Here is a 16960-nt window from a genome sequence, read left to right on the forward strand (position 1 = left end):
ATGTGACAAGCATTAATTACCACTCACTAAAGGTATTCATGGTGACATGAAGGCGCATGCTTTTTTATGACCTGAGGGCAGATTATAAGTGGAGTCATGAAGGTGATAATTCGATAAAGAGCTGCCTAAAGTTAGGAAGCAGACACATGCATAAATGCTGATATTCTAGTCATTTATGTACATAGGTTGACATATTAGGTCAATTTTTAAACACCACGTAGATGTTTGACACTGAGCCAGATGCCTAAGTGCTACTCTAGTTATATTTTCATCCCATCTGCACACATAAAATTATATGGGCTCCAGTATATATATAGTTTTGTATGTGCAGAAAAATGGGTGTGGAAGGGATGTTCTGGGCCAGGGCCCACTATGCATTTACTCTAGATGTGTAGGCATCAGTATTGAGCTTCTATACATCTATGGTATACATTTGATCTGGACATTTTTTTTAACCCTGAGCCATTGTTTCTGTAGTATTGCTATGCACTGCCCCATACAGAGTTTTGGATTGACTTCCCACTCAGATCTTTTGCTCCATGGTTTGTGGAGAAAGCACTCTCAGCTCCTAATGGGAAAGATTTCCAGCAGTTGCACGGCAAGTTACTAATGGCTTGACTTGTAACTCTCAATCCACATAAGACGGGTTCCTGAAGAAGCTATGATTTTGTCCCCCCAGCCGAGTACTGACACTGCCCTGGCTGGAACAGGAAACAGGAAGGGGGGGAGCATCAAAAGAGCCCTGCTATCCACAGAACTATACCTAGTAGCACAAAAATTTGCACCTGCTCGAAAGAAAGGGTAAATGTGTGTTTGTAGTCTATCTGTGCACATGTGTAGCTTGTCTTCCAATAAATGTTGCTGAGGGGGTACAAAAAATGGGGACAATATTAAGCACCTAGCAATCAGCATTATTTAAAATACAGGCTGCTGCAGGTTAAAAAAAAAAAATACCACCCGGGCACTGTCCAGACACTACCAAGTTGGTCAGAAGGAATATTCAATGGCCCTGTCTGGTTAGTGCCACTGAATATTCTGCTAGTTAACAGGCCTTCCGTGGAAGGTCGACCCCTACTGCTAGGGTTCATGGCCACCATTTCTGTTCATGGGTCAGATGGTGTGGGGGCAGATGGAGACTGCTTCCAAACCCCACCCCTACACAACCAGGATCAATTTCAGGAAGGGCCCAGGGGTGGGTGAGGAGTTCAGGGCTGTCTGGGGGGGGGGTAGTGGGGAGAGAGTTCAGGACTGCTATGATGGGCTTGCTAACTGGGGAAAAGACTTCAAGAGGGGATTGAGGGTTCTGGTCTGGGATAAATTCTAATTGGGGGGGGAGGTGCAGAAGTTTGATGCTGAAGGGGAATCAGTTCAGCTCATGAACATGTTAGAGCAAGGTGCTTGTTTAGGCAGGTAAGTGCAGTCTTACCTCCTGCTCAAACTAGCAGTGTGCCACAACATGTTCATAGGTAGGAGCAGATGTAAATCCTTACATCGAGGTGTCAGGGCAGATATGTCTATTCTCCTTCTGAAATGGGGAATACACATGTAACCTTCTGTCCCGCTCTAACCCTGCCCATAGATCACTCAATTTATGCCCCCTTTTAACATATGCATAGATTGGACATACATTAGTAATTACAAGGCTATCCAAAATTAAGTTTTATACATGTATGCTATATATACATGTAAGGGTCAGTATTTATATGTGTATGAGCTTCTAAAATTGTGATGCCTTCAGATGCTGCTAAATCGACCTTGCCATGGGTTCATGCTGTATCAGCTGTGATTACGTGTGGAAGGGTTCTAAAAAACAACCGTAAAATGATAATCTTGAGTTTTCTCATCCTTTCAATAGGCCAACAAAATTACTGGCAGCCTGTTTGATATGTTCCAGCCAAGACATTAGTAAACATGTACAGCATAATAGGGAATACAGAAAATCCGATAAGACGAATAAGATATGATTTCCCTCTTTAACTTCTCTAGGCAATTAAAGAACAACTTCATTTCAGAGATTGCAATGGAGACAAAAGGATTCCCAGATGGTCAAAAGAAACAGCTAGGCAATCCTTGCTAATAGTCAAGCAGTGTACAACAAAGACCGATAATACCCAAAGCCAGAGACTGAATATTTAATTTAGAAAACTGTACGGAGGCAGCTCTCATTTGAACATATACGTGTCGTTTTTATGAATGCGTTTGCCTAATCTTACAAAGTCACGTAAATTCGGTGGGAACAACTTTACTTTCCCGGTGTTTTACAAAAAATTTTCTTTTAGGACAGATTATTCTGTTGGTGTCCTCATAACTGTATTTTAAAAATAAACTTCAATACTATCCAGACATGAGTCTCAGAGTCTGGAATGCAAAATGGATCAAATACTTTGAAGCAAATGCCAAAGGATTCAGTAAGGGTTTTTTATTACCTAAAGAACATGATAAGATTCAGAATTCTTACCAAGTGCAAATTCTGTCCACTCTTCCCATCAGAGGGCTTTCGAATGCCACACCCAATTCCTCAAACTCTTGCAGTGATTGGCAGGCTACTCTAGCACCTCCCCTCTCCCCACCATGCATCCTTTTATTTTTACAGAAAAGGCCATTTAATCCAGCTAATAATTATGCATTTCAGCTGTGGCAAGAATTGGCCTTAGCTCACCCTTACATGAGTCATTCCCATGCGCTAAGGCCATTTCTACTGCAGCCATAAAAATCCCTATTTTTCTATGTATTTTCTATGTAATGTTACCATTAGCACATTGCATCAAAAAGAGGGACACAAAACTTCCACAGCAAATTAAAGGGAAAAGCAAAAAAGGGTAGACGGAGTGATGTTCCAAAGTATTCAGACAAAAAATGAAGTCTAAGCTTATAAAAACCCTCTTTATTCTTCAGTGAGCAATCAAACTGGTGTACAGCCTTGACCTGCCAAAGGCGTAAACGATCATGACTCATGTGACTATGGAAAATGCCAAGCTAAAACCTTGGAATGTACCAAAGTGAACTCAATCTAAAAAATTGGTAAACCATATTCTTCGGCAGGACACCAAGTATATATGCTTTGGCGGGTCAAGACTGTACACCTGTTTCATCACTCACTGAAGAATAGAGTTTTTTTTAGAAGCAAGGACTTCCTTTTTTGTCTGATTACCTTAGAACAGAGATTTGTAACCTTTTTAGTCTCATGTCACACTTACATGGTGCTAAAATTGTCAAGGCACACCTCCACAAATGGTCCTGCATTTTACCTTCTACTCCACCCCCACTCACACATGGCCCAGCATTTAACCTTCTCCTCCCACCAAATAGTCCACCATTTACCTTCTCTTCCCTCCCCTCTATCCTCACAAACAGTCCAGCGACCAGTTATCTTCCCTTGTCTCTGACACCCCTCCCTCCAACTACCTTTTAAAATTTTTGTTGTCTCCAGCGGTCAGCAGCAGCGATTCCTACAGGCTGTTCATGCCAAACCTGGAGCCTTCTCTCTGATGTTAGTTCCTACTTATGTGGAAGCAGGAAGTTATATCAGAGAGAAGGCTCCAGGGTTGGTGCCAGCAGGCTGTAAGAATCGCTGCTCGCTGGCACCGACCGTTAGACAAGGAAACTTTTAAAAGGTACACTCCATTCCAGCACAAATTAAGCTGGCCCTACTAATAAATGACCCTCAACTCCCGCGGCACACCTACGGACTAGCCGCGGCACACCAATGTGCCAGAGCACAGTGGTTGAAAAACGCTGCCTTAGAGCATCTCTCCTTCCACCTTTTTTTTGTTTTGACCATTAGTGCATTTCCATTTTAAAAAATTACTATGTGAGCCCTTACCACCACCTATTTTGTAGGCGGTAAGGGCTCCCATGTTGTCCATGTGCAACTAGTTGGCAAGCAGTAATGTAGATGTGCTAACTGGTTATCACAGGAGTGCCCACTTTCTGCTCCTGAAACACCCCCTAAAAATATGAAAAAATGCAGCGTGGTTAGCACATACAAATACAAAAACTAACGCATGATGATTCAGTACTTCCTGCATTAGGCCATTTTTTCTGCATTAGGCATATGTTAGCATCTAATGCAGTTTAGCAAAAGGACCCCTAAGCAATTTGTCTAATCTAATCTGTACATTTATATTCCGCTTTACCTATAAAGGCTCAAGGCGGATCCCAGCACCAAGAAATTACAATAGATTAGCCAGACAAGACCTAACTATCAGCCAATGGATCAATTAAATATTGGTTAAACAAAAAAGATTTTATCGCCTTTCTAAAGCTATGATAACAAGTGATCTCTCTGATCTCCATGGGTAACTTGTTCCAAAGCTCAGGGCCCCGGCCAGTTATAGATCTTTTTCTAGTAGTTATCCTGCGCCACTTCAACACAGAAGGTTCTGCCAATCTAATCTGCAAAGAACGAAGACTTCTGGAAGCAGAATACATGGAAACCACATCAGAAAGATAACCTTGTACCTGACCATATACAATTTTAAACACAAACAGTAGTAATTTAAAATGAATTCTGGCTTGTACCGGAAGACAATGCAATTTGATTAAGCAAGGGATAGCATGATCACTAGATCTGCCAACAAGAATGAGCTTAGCAGCTATGTTCTGAACATTTCGCAGATGATGAATTTGAGCATTAGGTACACCCAATAGGACTATGTCGCAATAGTCCAGTTGGCTAGTGATGGTAGCTTGCAAAATGTGTCCTCAAATGAGATAACTCCAAAAACGGTTTTAATCTATGAAAGAGCTTTAACTTTAAAAAAAGGAACTTCATTTATGTGCAACTCCATGCTCAGATTGGAGTCTAAAGTCACACTAAGGATTTTAATGCTGGACTGTAGAGAAATATCTTCATCTGACAACCTAACAGTTGTGATAGAGATCACCTCATCTCATTCCCCCAGCCCACAAAAGATCGGTTTTACTCAGATCATTCATTAAGGATGAGATCTTATCAAATACGAGAGACATTCACTTAACAGTTTCTGAAAGATCACGCAAAACCGGAAAAACCATGGGACTCCCCAGTCCATGTTCCATGACTGAGAAAAGGAACCATTCCAATCCACTTGCATACTACGATATTGCAAAAATCTATCATTTAAGTTTACACACTTAAATTATAGAATAGAACCGAGTACTCTGTTAGCATAGGTGTATTCATGTGTATAATGGCGTTCTTTTCTAATCTATGTTTCTGAATTTTGTTGTGAACTGCTCTGGTCTGGTAAGGGTGAGCAGTTTATCAGTTTGTTTTAAATAAACATAAGCATTAGCATTCTGTACATTTAAAGTTTGCACCTGAGCCTACATTCTACCAAAGTCTACTCTACCACGAAAGAACTTTAACGCAATACCACTTTACCTCTTATTCCGAATATGAACTCTTTATACTTGACTGCTTAATCTACCATGCCAATCATTTGATCTTAATGTAATACCACCTGTATGTCTCACTCCATAACTGGCGATCGCCATGATGGAACAATGTAAGCCACATTGAGTCTGCAAATAGGTGGGAAAATGTGGGATACAAATGCAACAAATAAATAAATAAATGGCACCCAACGTTGGGCACCAAAAAAAATGAGCACTGAACACTGTTCTATAAATGGCGCTCTGAGTTGGGCGGCATTTACAGAATAAAATTCAGCGCTGGGATCCAAGCCCATCTTTGGATACGAGGATTCACACCAACCGAAAACCTGGTAGAAATCCTTGCACATTAATTAGGCATGGATCCCTCAATTCTACAATACTGTGCACACCTTTAGTAAATGCTCCAACCCGCCCATGCCCCTCACATGGCCACGTCCCCTTTTCAATTACACACAAAAGAATTTGTACATGTATTTCTATAGAACAGCGCATAGCAAGATGTGTGCAAATCCAACTGGCTGTCAATTAACTCCAATAATCGATAGCACCCAATTGTTGGTGCTAATTGGCTTGTTGCTCCATTAAATTGTGTGTGCAAACTGGACACGCACCCAAATTTGTGCGTACAATTTTGAGCGTCATTTATGGAATCTGGGGGCTGGTGCTTATATTTAAGCATCATGTTAGATAATGAGGAGGTGAATGTATTTCTATTGTAAGGTGCTATGGCGTCATTATAGCCCTCACAGCTGCACACTGTAGAACAGAAGAACATTAGAGTTGACATACTGGGACAGACTGAAGGTCCATCAAGCCCAGTATCCGGAAACAGGATACTGGGCTTGATGGATCTTTGGTCTGTCCTAATACTGCATCGTTTATGTTCTTTTCCTGCTTCCATCAGTGACCAAGTCACAAGTACCTGGCAAGATCCCAGAAGTATAAAACAGATTTTATGCTGCTCATCCTAGAAAAAAGTAGTGGATATTCCCAAGTCCATCTTAATAGTGGCTTATGGAATTTTTGTTTAGGAAATTAGCCAAACCTTTTTAAAACCCTGCTAAGCTAACTGCTTTTACCACAGCTTCTGGAAACAAATTCTCTGATTTTATATGCTTCTTTACTATTTAACAGAATGTCAATATGTAATGGTGACCTAAGTACAGTTCTGGGGTTGAATCCTTGCTGTAGGAAGCAGTGGTAGCCATGGTTACTTGAGAATAAAATGCAGCAGTTGTTTTTTCCAGATTGTTGCCAAATAAATCAAAACCTGAATAAGACATATGGCTCTATTTTCCATGTTCCATGTATATGTTCTCTGGCACTACCCATTGCAACGTACCATGAGCTATTGTCCATTTACAAGTGGCAAGTAATGCCTTTCCCTCTTGTAGAAGTGATTTAATTTTGGGAGAGGGAAAGATGATACAAACCAGATGCTAATGGCAACTCACAGTCAATGCTGTCTTGTAACTTTGTGAAGAGAGTCGATCTGACCAAATACATCAAGGCCCAGTTACTTATGTGACCAATTGTCTTGCTGTAGACAATGGACGCTATAATTCCAGAAGCCAGTCACTGAGGTCCACTGATAACCGAAAGCGAGAAGACCTTGATGACCTTCAGCAATTTGGATATCCAGCACCTCAAATAGGTAAGATCCAGGGTCCCCAGACTTTTTCTTTCCAGAGCTGTAAAAAATGAATTTCCTTTGAACAGAAATAAGCATCATTGTTCCTCAGCAGAACTTGGGTACCCAGAGCCTAGGTGACTTAGTCTGGGGTTAGCAGTGTTTAGCAATGTCACTTTAATCTTGCACTGTCAATCAATGAAGACATATGATAATCTAAAGGTTAGATGTATGTTAGCACAGACAGAAGGTGCAACTTTAATTAATAAGTCCACAGAGCCCTAAAGCAGCTCAGCAAAAGGTTGGCTAGTGTTGGCTGTGGGCTTGATTTCAATTGAGTCGGGAGCTCGGAAAATGAAAGTTCGCTGGAGTTATAAAGATAAGTGTTGTTTTTGAAAAACGTTTTGAAAATTTTTTTTTTGTAAGATTTGGAATGGAAGATAGAAGATATACATACATTAAAAAGAGTGAGAGAAGTGGAAGGTTTTTTTATGTTGATAATAAAGATTTTGTAAGCTCAATGGACAATAATTCTAGGGTCCCTTTTACTAAGCCGTGTAGGCGCCTGCGCGGACCCAATGCATGCCAATTCGGAACTACCGCCCAGCTGACACATGTCCTGGGTGGTAATTTCATTTTTCTTTTTGTGCGCCCACTACGCGCGCTAGAAAAGTTATGGCGCACGGCACTAACTGGGCGGTAATCGGTATTGTACACACGCTGATGATTACCTCCCGGTTAACACATGAGACCTTACCACTAAGTCAATGGGTGACGGTAAGGTCTCAGGTCCAAAATGAACGCATGCCAATTTTCATTTTGCCGCATGTCAATTTTCAGCCAAAAAAAGGACTTTTTTGCAGGTGTGCTGAAAAATGAACCTGTGCGCGTCCAATACATGCATCTACACCAGCGCAGGCCACATTTTGGTGCACCTTAGTAAAAGGACCCTCTAGAGCTTAATGGGGATTTTCCTTCCACTCTTCTGCGACTGTATGAGCTTTGCATATTACCATACAATGGAAAATTTACGGTTTGCTGTATAATACAATAGGGACTTTCCACATTGCCTTTTGAGTTTTTATGTAATATAGTCTAAAGGTCTGCCATGGTTACCCAGGTGAAATCCAGAGGTGATGCCACTAAAAAGTGCCATGAGTTTTCAGTGGTAACCTACGGATCACACATGGATATCTACTGATATTGTGGATCTAGCTCCCCCTCCCCCAGCCCCTTCATATATAATCCCTAGTTCTTGAAATTCCTTTAACCGAAAAAAGCCCTTCTGAGCTATTTTAATGTGTTTATTGCCTCCCACTACACCTCTCCTATACTGTATATATGTTTAGGTCACTAAAGAGTGTTGCTCAGCATTTATTTGTTGTAAATAGCATACATATGTAAATCATACAACACAAACAAACCCTACTAACCTAGAAGATTTTTGGGATCCTCATACACCATGAGCTTACAGCAACTATGGGCCCTGTGTACTAAGCCACATTATAGGCGCATTAGAATTTTTAACGTGCATTAACCATGTATGCGCGTTAACTGTGTATGTGCCTACAATATCTCTATAGGCGCCTATATGGTTAGTGCATGCGTTAATTGTAGGCACGTTAAAAACACTAACGCACCCTATGTGTCATTCATTGGTCCCTTTATAATTTTATAACAGTGTATGTATCATCTTTCAGTGGATATAACTTATCAAATCTTCACAGTCTGAGACTCACAAACCCTAAAATGTTGTGGCAGAAAAATAAATACTGATCCATCACTTATTTTATGCAATATGAAATGGTGCTGCTGACACCGCTGTTCCTCTAGCCCAACTTGGCACCGGGTTTCGAGTATTTTTCTATGGGGACCGGCGTGCCTCTTAACTGAAGCTCTCATATCCACCAGAAGCTCGTTAAATCCAAAGACTGAATGTGCCATCTCACCAGTACCCTGTCACCAGCACTGTGTTGCCAGCAGCAACGCCATCTTACTTTGAATCTTTGAATTTAATGAGTTACTTGATGGCCATAACTCAGAATTTCCTGACTTTCCAATGTGTATATTATAGCTATAATATTACTGTAATGTTTTTACTAATAACAAATTGCTAATTACAGCAGTACCAATGGTAATTATCTCATAGTGCTTCGAATAGAACTGGTCTATAAGAATTATTATCATATTAATGTTATTATTATGCATATATTGAGTAATAATTCAGTCAGCGCATTACTAATGTCAGGAATCGTGTATTTAGCCTAATCTGCATGCTTGGAAGTCAGTGGGTGACTATGTGAGGGAAGATAGTTACTTTAAAGAAAGCTAAGCGCTTTTTGAACAAGGCCATTACACAGGGCATACTGTCAGTTGCTAAGAGGTCACTGAGAAAGCATCAGTTTGTTTCAGAATTAGAAATAAAGACATACTAAATGCCTGCTGTATTTACGGCTACCATGTTTGCGGAGACAAAAAAGAGGACACACAAATTAAAAATGGTTCCTACCTTTACTAAAGAAATATTTAATCATAGCAAATGTATAAATGGCTTTTAGGGGCCCTTTTACTAAGTTGCGTTAGGCGCCTACACGTGCCCAATGCATGTCAATTTGTAGACCATTACCACCCAGTTAACTCGTGAGGCCTTACCGCTAAGTCAATGGGTGGCGGTAAGATCTCAGACCCAAAATGGAAATGTGCCACTGTGGTAAACAGGTGAGGTAATGCATTTATATTATGCTGACACAAAGGCTTTTGCATTTGTGTTGGCGAGAATTTCATAAGTACATATAAGTACATAAGTAGTGCCATACTGGGAAAGACCAAAGGTCCATCTAGCCCAGCATCCTGTCACCGACAGTGGCCAATCCAGGTCAAGGGCACCTGGCACGCTCCCCAAACGTAAAAACATTCCAGACAAGTTATACCTAAAAATGCGGAATTTTTCCAAGTCCATTTAATAGCGGTCTATGGACTTGTCCTTTAGGAATCTATCTAACCCCTTTTTAAACTCCGTCAAGCTAACCGCCCGTACCACGTTCTCCAGCAATGAATTCCAGAGTCTAATTACACGTTGGGTGAAGAAAAATTTTCTCCGATTCGTTTTAAATTTACCACACTGTAGCTTCAACTCATGCCCTCTAGTCCTAGTATTTTTGGATAGCGTGAACAGTCGCTTCACATCCACCCGATCCATTCCACTCATTATTTTATACACTTCTATCATATCTCCCCTCAGCCGTCTCTTCTCCAAGCTGAAAAGCCCTAGCCTTCTCAGCCTCTCTTCATAGGAAAGTCGTCCCATCCCCACTATCATTTTCGTCGCCCTTCGCTGTACCTTTTCCAATTCTACTATATCTTTTTTGAGATACGGAGACCAGTACTGAACACAATACTCCAGGTGCGGTCGCACCATGGAGCGATACAACGGCATTATAACATCCGCACACCTGGACTCCATACCCTTCCTAATAACACCCAACATTCTATTCGCTTTCCTAGCCGCAGCAGCACACTGAGCAGAAGGTTTCAGCGTATCATCGACGACGACACCCAGATCCCTTTCTTGATCCGTAACTCCTAACGCGGAACCTTGCAAGACGTAGCTATAATTCGGGTTCCTCTTACCCACATGCATCACTTTGCACTTGTCAACATTGAACTTCATCTGCCACTTGCACGCCCATTCTCCCAGTCTCGCAAGGTCCTCCTGTAATCGTTCACATTCCTCCTGCGACTTGACGACCCTGAATAATTTTGTGTCATCGGCGAATTTAATTACCTCACTAGTTATTCCCATCTCTAGGTCATTTATAAATACATTAAAAAGCAACGGACCCAGCACAGACCCCTGCGGGACCCCACTAACTACCCTCCTCCACTGAGAATACTGGCCACGCAATCCTACTCTCTGCTTCCTATCTTTCAACCAGTTCTTAATCCATAATAATACCCTACCTCCGATTATGGAATACTCTCCCTGGACAGTTTTGCCTTTATGATAGTCTTGTCCAGTTTAAAAAATTGTTAAAGACTAAGTTCATTGTGGCTGTGTGTTTTCTTTTCTTTTTTTTTTTAACTGTTTTTCTGGTATTGTGCGGATTTTGTATTCTGCCATGTACTGCCCTGTGCTATAATATGTAATGGATTATGAATGTTTTATTGGAAACCACCTAGTTTTAGGTGGTCTATAATTTTTAAAATAAATAAATATAGGTGATACCTTCAGCATAGGGCTATTGTAGTGGTGTACAGTTGGGTACAGTAGTTTTTTGGTGGGTTCTGGAGGACTCACCATACAATATAAGGGGGTAACAGTGAGATGTGTACCAGGGACCTTTTATGTAAAGGCCACAGCACTGCCCTTTAGGATGTCCCACTGCTCTGCTGGGGTATCTGTGTGGCCAATCTACTAAGAATGTTGGCTCCCATAAATCCCAATGGCTTTTTTTTGTGCATTTTTCCCTTGGACAGGTTTTTTGTTTTTTGAAAATTGTCACAAAAGAAAAATACACTGAGCACAAAACGTCTACAAAACATTTAACAAATGGCCATTTTCAAAACAAAAAGATAAATGTTTTTCTGGTTCAAAAATTGCTATGTTCCCCACTTGATGTTTGGATGTTTTCAGCAAAACTTCCAAAATCAGAGTTAGACATCATATCGAAAATGCCCCTCCTCATCTCAAAAACTAGTTCAGATTTACTCTCCTTCACCCTAGTTTAATTGAGTTCATTAAAAAGGCCTCACCTTGTCTTGTTTATTGATCTTATCTTTGTTATCTTAGATCAAAGGCTTCTACAATAATCTAGCTTTTTTGGAGAATCATGTTAAAACTGCTTGAATGTGGTACTTGTGGGGGGCATAGGATGAAGGTGAAAAGGGACAGACTCAGGAGTAATCTAAGGAAATACATCTTTTTGGAAAGGGTGGTGAACTCATGGTATAGCCTCCTAGTGGAGATCATGGAATTGAAGACTGTATCTGAATTTAAGGAATCATGGGACAAACACATAGGATCTCTAACGGGGATGAAGGGATAGTAGATGGTATGAATGGGCAGACTGGATAGGCCATATGGCACTGTTTCCTCTAAGCTTAGCGGGAGTCCTCCAACTTCATTGCTGCCAGTGTGTGTGTGTGTGTGGGGGGGGGGGGGGGGGGTGCGGTAGTGTAGTGCTTCAATATTGTGTTTTCAATTGCAAGGAACAAGCAGGTTTCTTGGAGTCCTGTAGAGTTTGCCTTCAGTCCGGGATTTACTTCCATTGAAAGCATGGGCATCTCTAGCATTTAGCGCACGCTTATTTTTAGCGCGAGCGCTTATTTTTGAGTCTGCATGTGGGGTGGACATTTTCATAAAAGGTCATTTCTGCATATAAAGCACTGCTTTACTTGTGGAAAAGGTGTAGAAAATTACCCTCTTTGAGTCTAAATTATACACTCATCCATCTGTTTGTGCATCCTTGAAATTCCTCTGTTTAGGCTGATGACATCATAATTCATTGCTTTAGAGAAGGTTGTGATGTCACAAAGACAAGGTACTGATTTAAAGATGAAGTAGTGAGAACCAATGAATACCAACAATAGGAATGATCCCACTTCCGAGACACATTCAGGGCAGTTGGTAATGATGACCGCAGGAGAACCCTTGTCCTCTGGTGTGTCATCCGGATATTATGTTCTTCTTCTTTTCTTTTTTTCCAAGATACATTGTGTAACATTGGATAATTCTTTAAAAGCAATGCCATTTTCGGCAAATACAGGCTGTACTTTAGCACACTGTTGAAAGTAGATGGGAGCAAGATGGTTGGGTTGAACATGACCAGCTGAATGAATTAGCAAAGTGAGACTTTTCAGCTGAATTTCTCTCTTATTATGGAAGCCCGGACATTACGTTCGATGTAAATGAAATCACAGAAGGGGGCTCAGTATTTGGACACGATAGGGGAAGTGGGTGGGCAGTGAGTTTGAAAGCTGTTTGCATCTTGTTTTGGTTTGAAGCTAGGAGGGGGAAAAAAAAGCTTGGCGTTCTTAGACAAAAGGCTCTTGTCTTCATCTCAGTAGCTTCTTAGGCCTGTGCAGGGAAGAGTAGGTACTTCACTGGTTTCCTTGTTCCTGCTTCCCTCCCAGTGACCCAATTCAGTGAAATCTCAGGGGGGAAAGGAAAAAAAAAGCTTAATATGTGCTAACACTTTTCAGTGCTTTTGCAAAAACTGGAAGGGGGCGGGAAAAAGGCTGCTTAGAGTCTTCATCTTTCACATGGATAATGAAAGAGCACAATGCATCCACTGGACTCTGTAGACACACTGCTGTCACTCTTGACTGCTTTCTTTCTTCCGTTACTGACAAGACATTTAGATCCTTAACCACCAATGTCCCACCAGGGTAAGTTAAGTACTGTAACACTAGACATTGTTAACTTTTTGCTCACAAGTATTGTGGACATTATTGAAGCACTGTTTGAGGCACAATTCAAAAATTCTTTTGTTTGCACGTTTTTCACAAAAGAGGAAGTCTTGTGGAGACCGATGAAAGAAACCATAAACCAACATATTATTTGCAAGGTTTGTTAAGTCCATGGTTTGTTCCATTGGGACATCTGAGGTCTCCCTTTCCTCAAAAATTACATGTTTTAAGTTTGAAACGTATATGACTGAGAGGTGTTCTCATTAAGTTTGGTATAGTTTTACTTTAGTACGACACCCTCTGTAATACTGTATTAGCACTGAGTGTTGCCCACTGCTTTGTCCACTAAGCAACTCCTCTGCTAATTCTCACCCTACTTCACATTTGTTGGTAGCTAGTGTCCTGTATGCAGGAGAGATGCTGGAAGTCATTGCTCCTAACTGTTCTGTATCTGTACTGAGAGGAAAATTGATAAGATCTGAGTTGGCCTGGTTCAGTGGCAGTGCAGGGAACACTGAAATCCCCAGGGTGTGGGCTCAGGTGTTCCATTTCCCAGGTTAATGAGGACTGAGGATGTGCCACGGAGACTTAGCTATTGTGCACTGGTGACACCCAGTGGCTGAATTTAGGGACAGTGTTTCAAGGACTGTGAAAAGACTCTTCAGCCATAGGAGACAGGATATACAATGGGGGAAGGGAATCCCTATGTGGTTACAAATGGAGGCTCATGACACCAAATCCCCAGTTCTGGTTTCAGTTGAACAGGAAGCCCACAGGAGTAGGAAAATGAAACAGAGAATATTATAAAAAAGGAACATAACATCCATTTAGTACAAAAACACTGTTAGTATAAGATTATTCTCCCAAAGTAGCAGAAGAGGCAACCCTCAGGCATTCCAATCAATCTCGCTGCTCAGAATCAAGGGTATAGGAGGCATTCTGATTGGCTGTTACACTCCACTAGGGTTACCATATGGCTCCACAAAAATGAGGACACACTGATCCAGTCCGGGTTTTGGTTCCATTGAAAGCAATGGAAGTAAAACCCAGACTGGCTCAATCTGTCCTTCTTTTTCTGGAGCCATATGGTAACCCTACACTCCACCAGACTTACTACCTTGCAGGTGACCCTATTTCTGAACTTCTAGAGATGCAAAATCTCCTGAACAAATGAAACTTGGAATCTCCATTTGCAGAACTCTATCTTGCTGCTATCCTCAGGGAGACTCTGTTAGCCGGTAGTGGTAGTTATTGGGACGCACCAATACCCCATTTTCCAAACCTACAGCCACCAGAAGAGATTCATCACTCTTCTTCCAGTCCCACTCTCAAGCGACACTTCTTTTCCAGCCCCTCCCATATGCAGCAGCCTCTGGCTAAGAGCAAGATGCAGCTCCCTTTAGTGCTGCTTCCACTTTGAGATCTGATTTAAGGGGCAACTTTAAGATGTCTCCTTGATGCAATCTGTCTATCCCCAGCCTACATGCCAGATGTACTGAGGAACTTTCCTCTTATCTGCCTATTGGAAAATAAAACTTAGGACATTTGGTTCTAAGAACTGTCCTAGTTAAAATGCTTTTAATCCCTTGGCGCCTGATGATATTAAATCAGGTTTTCACATTTTGAGATTAATTTTCATTTGCTGGGGCGTTTATGTCCAGTTTTGACTGCAGGAAATCATAGCTGTAACACTGCATACTCTTTAGTGCTCACACACACAGATCTCTACTACAACGCCACTTCTACAACTGACTGTGTTGTATATCCCTGAATCTGGCGTGAAGCTACCTGCATCTGTAACCAAAATATAGGAGAGACAGGACAAAAATGTGATGGATCTCAGGATGCAGCTACTAGTCAGCATAGGAGAGGTTAGGAAATACTGAAGGCAGTGCAGCGCTACAATGTGCACTGAATTTAAATCTGAGCCTAAAAAGACTGCTTTGTGTAACAGCTGAGCCACCCTTCTCTTCCCTTCTCTATCGCCCTTTTCTCTTCTGCAAGTAAGAATTAAAAATAAATGCCATAGGTTAGTGCTGTGTTTAGCGGCAGGCACCATTTCTTGCCTGGTTTCCTATAGGAGAAATTTGTCTCTAAGGATGTGCTTGCTACACAGAATTCAAGGTAGCAGATGCAGGCATAACCAGGTGCAAATCTCTGTACCAAAGATGGAAATTCAGTACTTTGAATTGTTCACATCTCCTTATTTTCCTGTACAGGCTAATCTAGTCTTGGTCTTACCTTCGCCCATTTCCTTGCTTTCCCTCCCCTGAATGTAGGCAGGGTTCCCAAATCTATCCTGGATACCCCATAGCCAGTCAGGTTTTCAGGACATCCATGATGACCATGCATGAGATTGATTTGTATATACCAGGTCTCCACTGTACTGTGGCAGGACTCGTACCTTGGATTTCTCAAAGAACTGCATGTCTATGCAGGCAATGGAGCAAATCCAGAACTGGCTTAGTCTGTCGAGTGGGAAGGGGGAATGAAGCCAGCTGGAGACCCCTGGGTTCCTCCCACTACCACGAATTCAGTTACAGTGCCAGCAGCATGGGCACAACACCACCTGCTGCTTCACTGACTTGTGTAAAGCTCTGCCACCTGTGATTTTCCGTGACATGCTGTCATGTTCTATCACTTGTAAACTAGCAACAGTGTGTTCTCACCTAAAACATCCCAACACCTTTCTCCTCAGATCAGAAAGGCAGATTATTATGACACAGGCCACAATCTGTAAGCTTGGCATGGGTTGGGATCTTCTAATTCTCTGAAAATAGCTTAGTAAACATACCCAGCATCCTCTTCTCTAACCAGAAACAAAATCCTATTTTTAGCCACCAAAGGAAAGATTCCTGTGCCGTGCTCAAGAAGGTGGTGTGGTTTTTCATAATTCCAAACTAATATTCTGCCTCTTATCACCTATTCTAAAGTAAATCCTATTTTTTAAAGTGTGTTCCTTTCTTCCTCTCCCTCCCCATGTCGCCACCTCTTTAGAAGGAATGGAAGTAAAAGACTGAAACTTCAGAAAGAGTTGACTGCCATTTTGTCTTTTCTGAAGCTGTTATACTGCATGCAGGGCTGCCGAGAGACAGAGCTGGGCCCGGGGCAGGGCCACTTCAGTCGCCCCACCCCCTGGCCCGCACCCCCCACTCGGGCCACTGCCGTCCCCCACTTCCCCCCATTCCGGCAGCCGCTACCCCCTGCCCCCTTACCTTCCTGTGTCTGCTTCTCCATCAGTCTGTCACTCTCCTGCTCCTGTGTGCCAAGACCTGGGTTATCGTGTGAATGCAATCACCCAGGTCCCGACACATAGGAGCAGGAGAGAGACAGACCCTGGCGTCGGGCCCCCCTTGGAGGCCGACTGGGGAATCTTGCTCCTCTCTCTCGTCGTCAGCCCTGACTGCATGAACAACATACTTGTTGCAGATTTTCAGTGGACTTGCAGGGTGATGGAGCCTATTGACAGCTGGTAGGCGATCTATCTCGTGGAAAGCCAGGAAGTCAATTTCGAGGGCTTTTTGATGAATACTGTGGTCTGAG

The 16960-nt window shown here is 42.0% G+C and overlaps 1 protein-coding gene across 1 annotated transcript in view; it reads left to right on the forward strand.

The window, feature by feature from the left end:
* ADGRB1 (adhesion G protein-coupled receptor B1) overlaps positions 1-16960 on the forward strand; it is a 474869-nt gene that overhangs the window by 95127 nt on the left and 362782 nt on the right. Inside the window, exon 4 of the mRNA XM_030190012.1 lies at positions 6926-7033. Coding sequence (XP_030045872.1) covers positions 6926-7033 — 108 coding nt within the window. The remainder of the gene's footprint in view (positions 1-6925; positions 7034-16960) is intronic.

The sequence above is a fragment of the Microcaecilia unicolor genome, chromosome 1 (assembly GCF_901765095.1).
Source record: "Microcaecilia unicolor chromosome 1, aMicUni1.1, whole genome shotgun sequence".
NCBI classification, from domain to species: domain Eukaryota; kingdom Metazoa; phylum Chordata; class Amphibia; order Gymnophiona; family Siphonopidae; genus Microcaecilia; species Microcaecilia unicolor.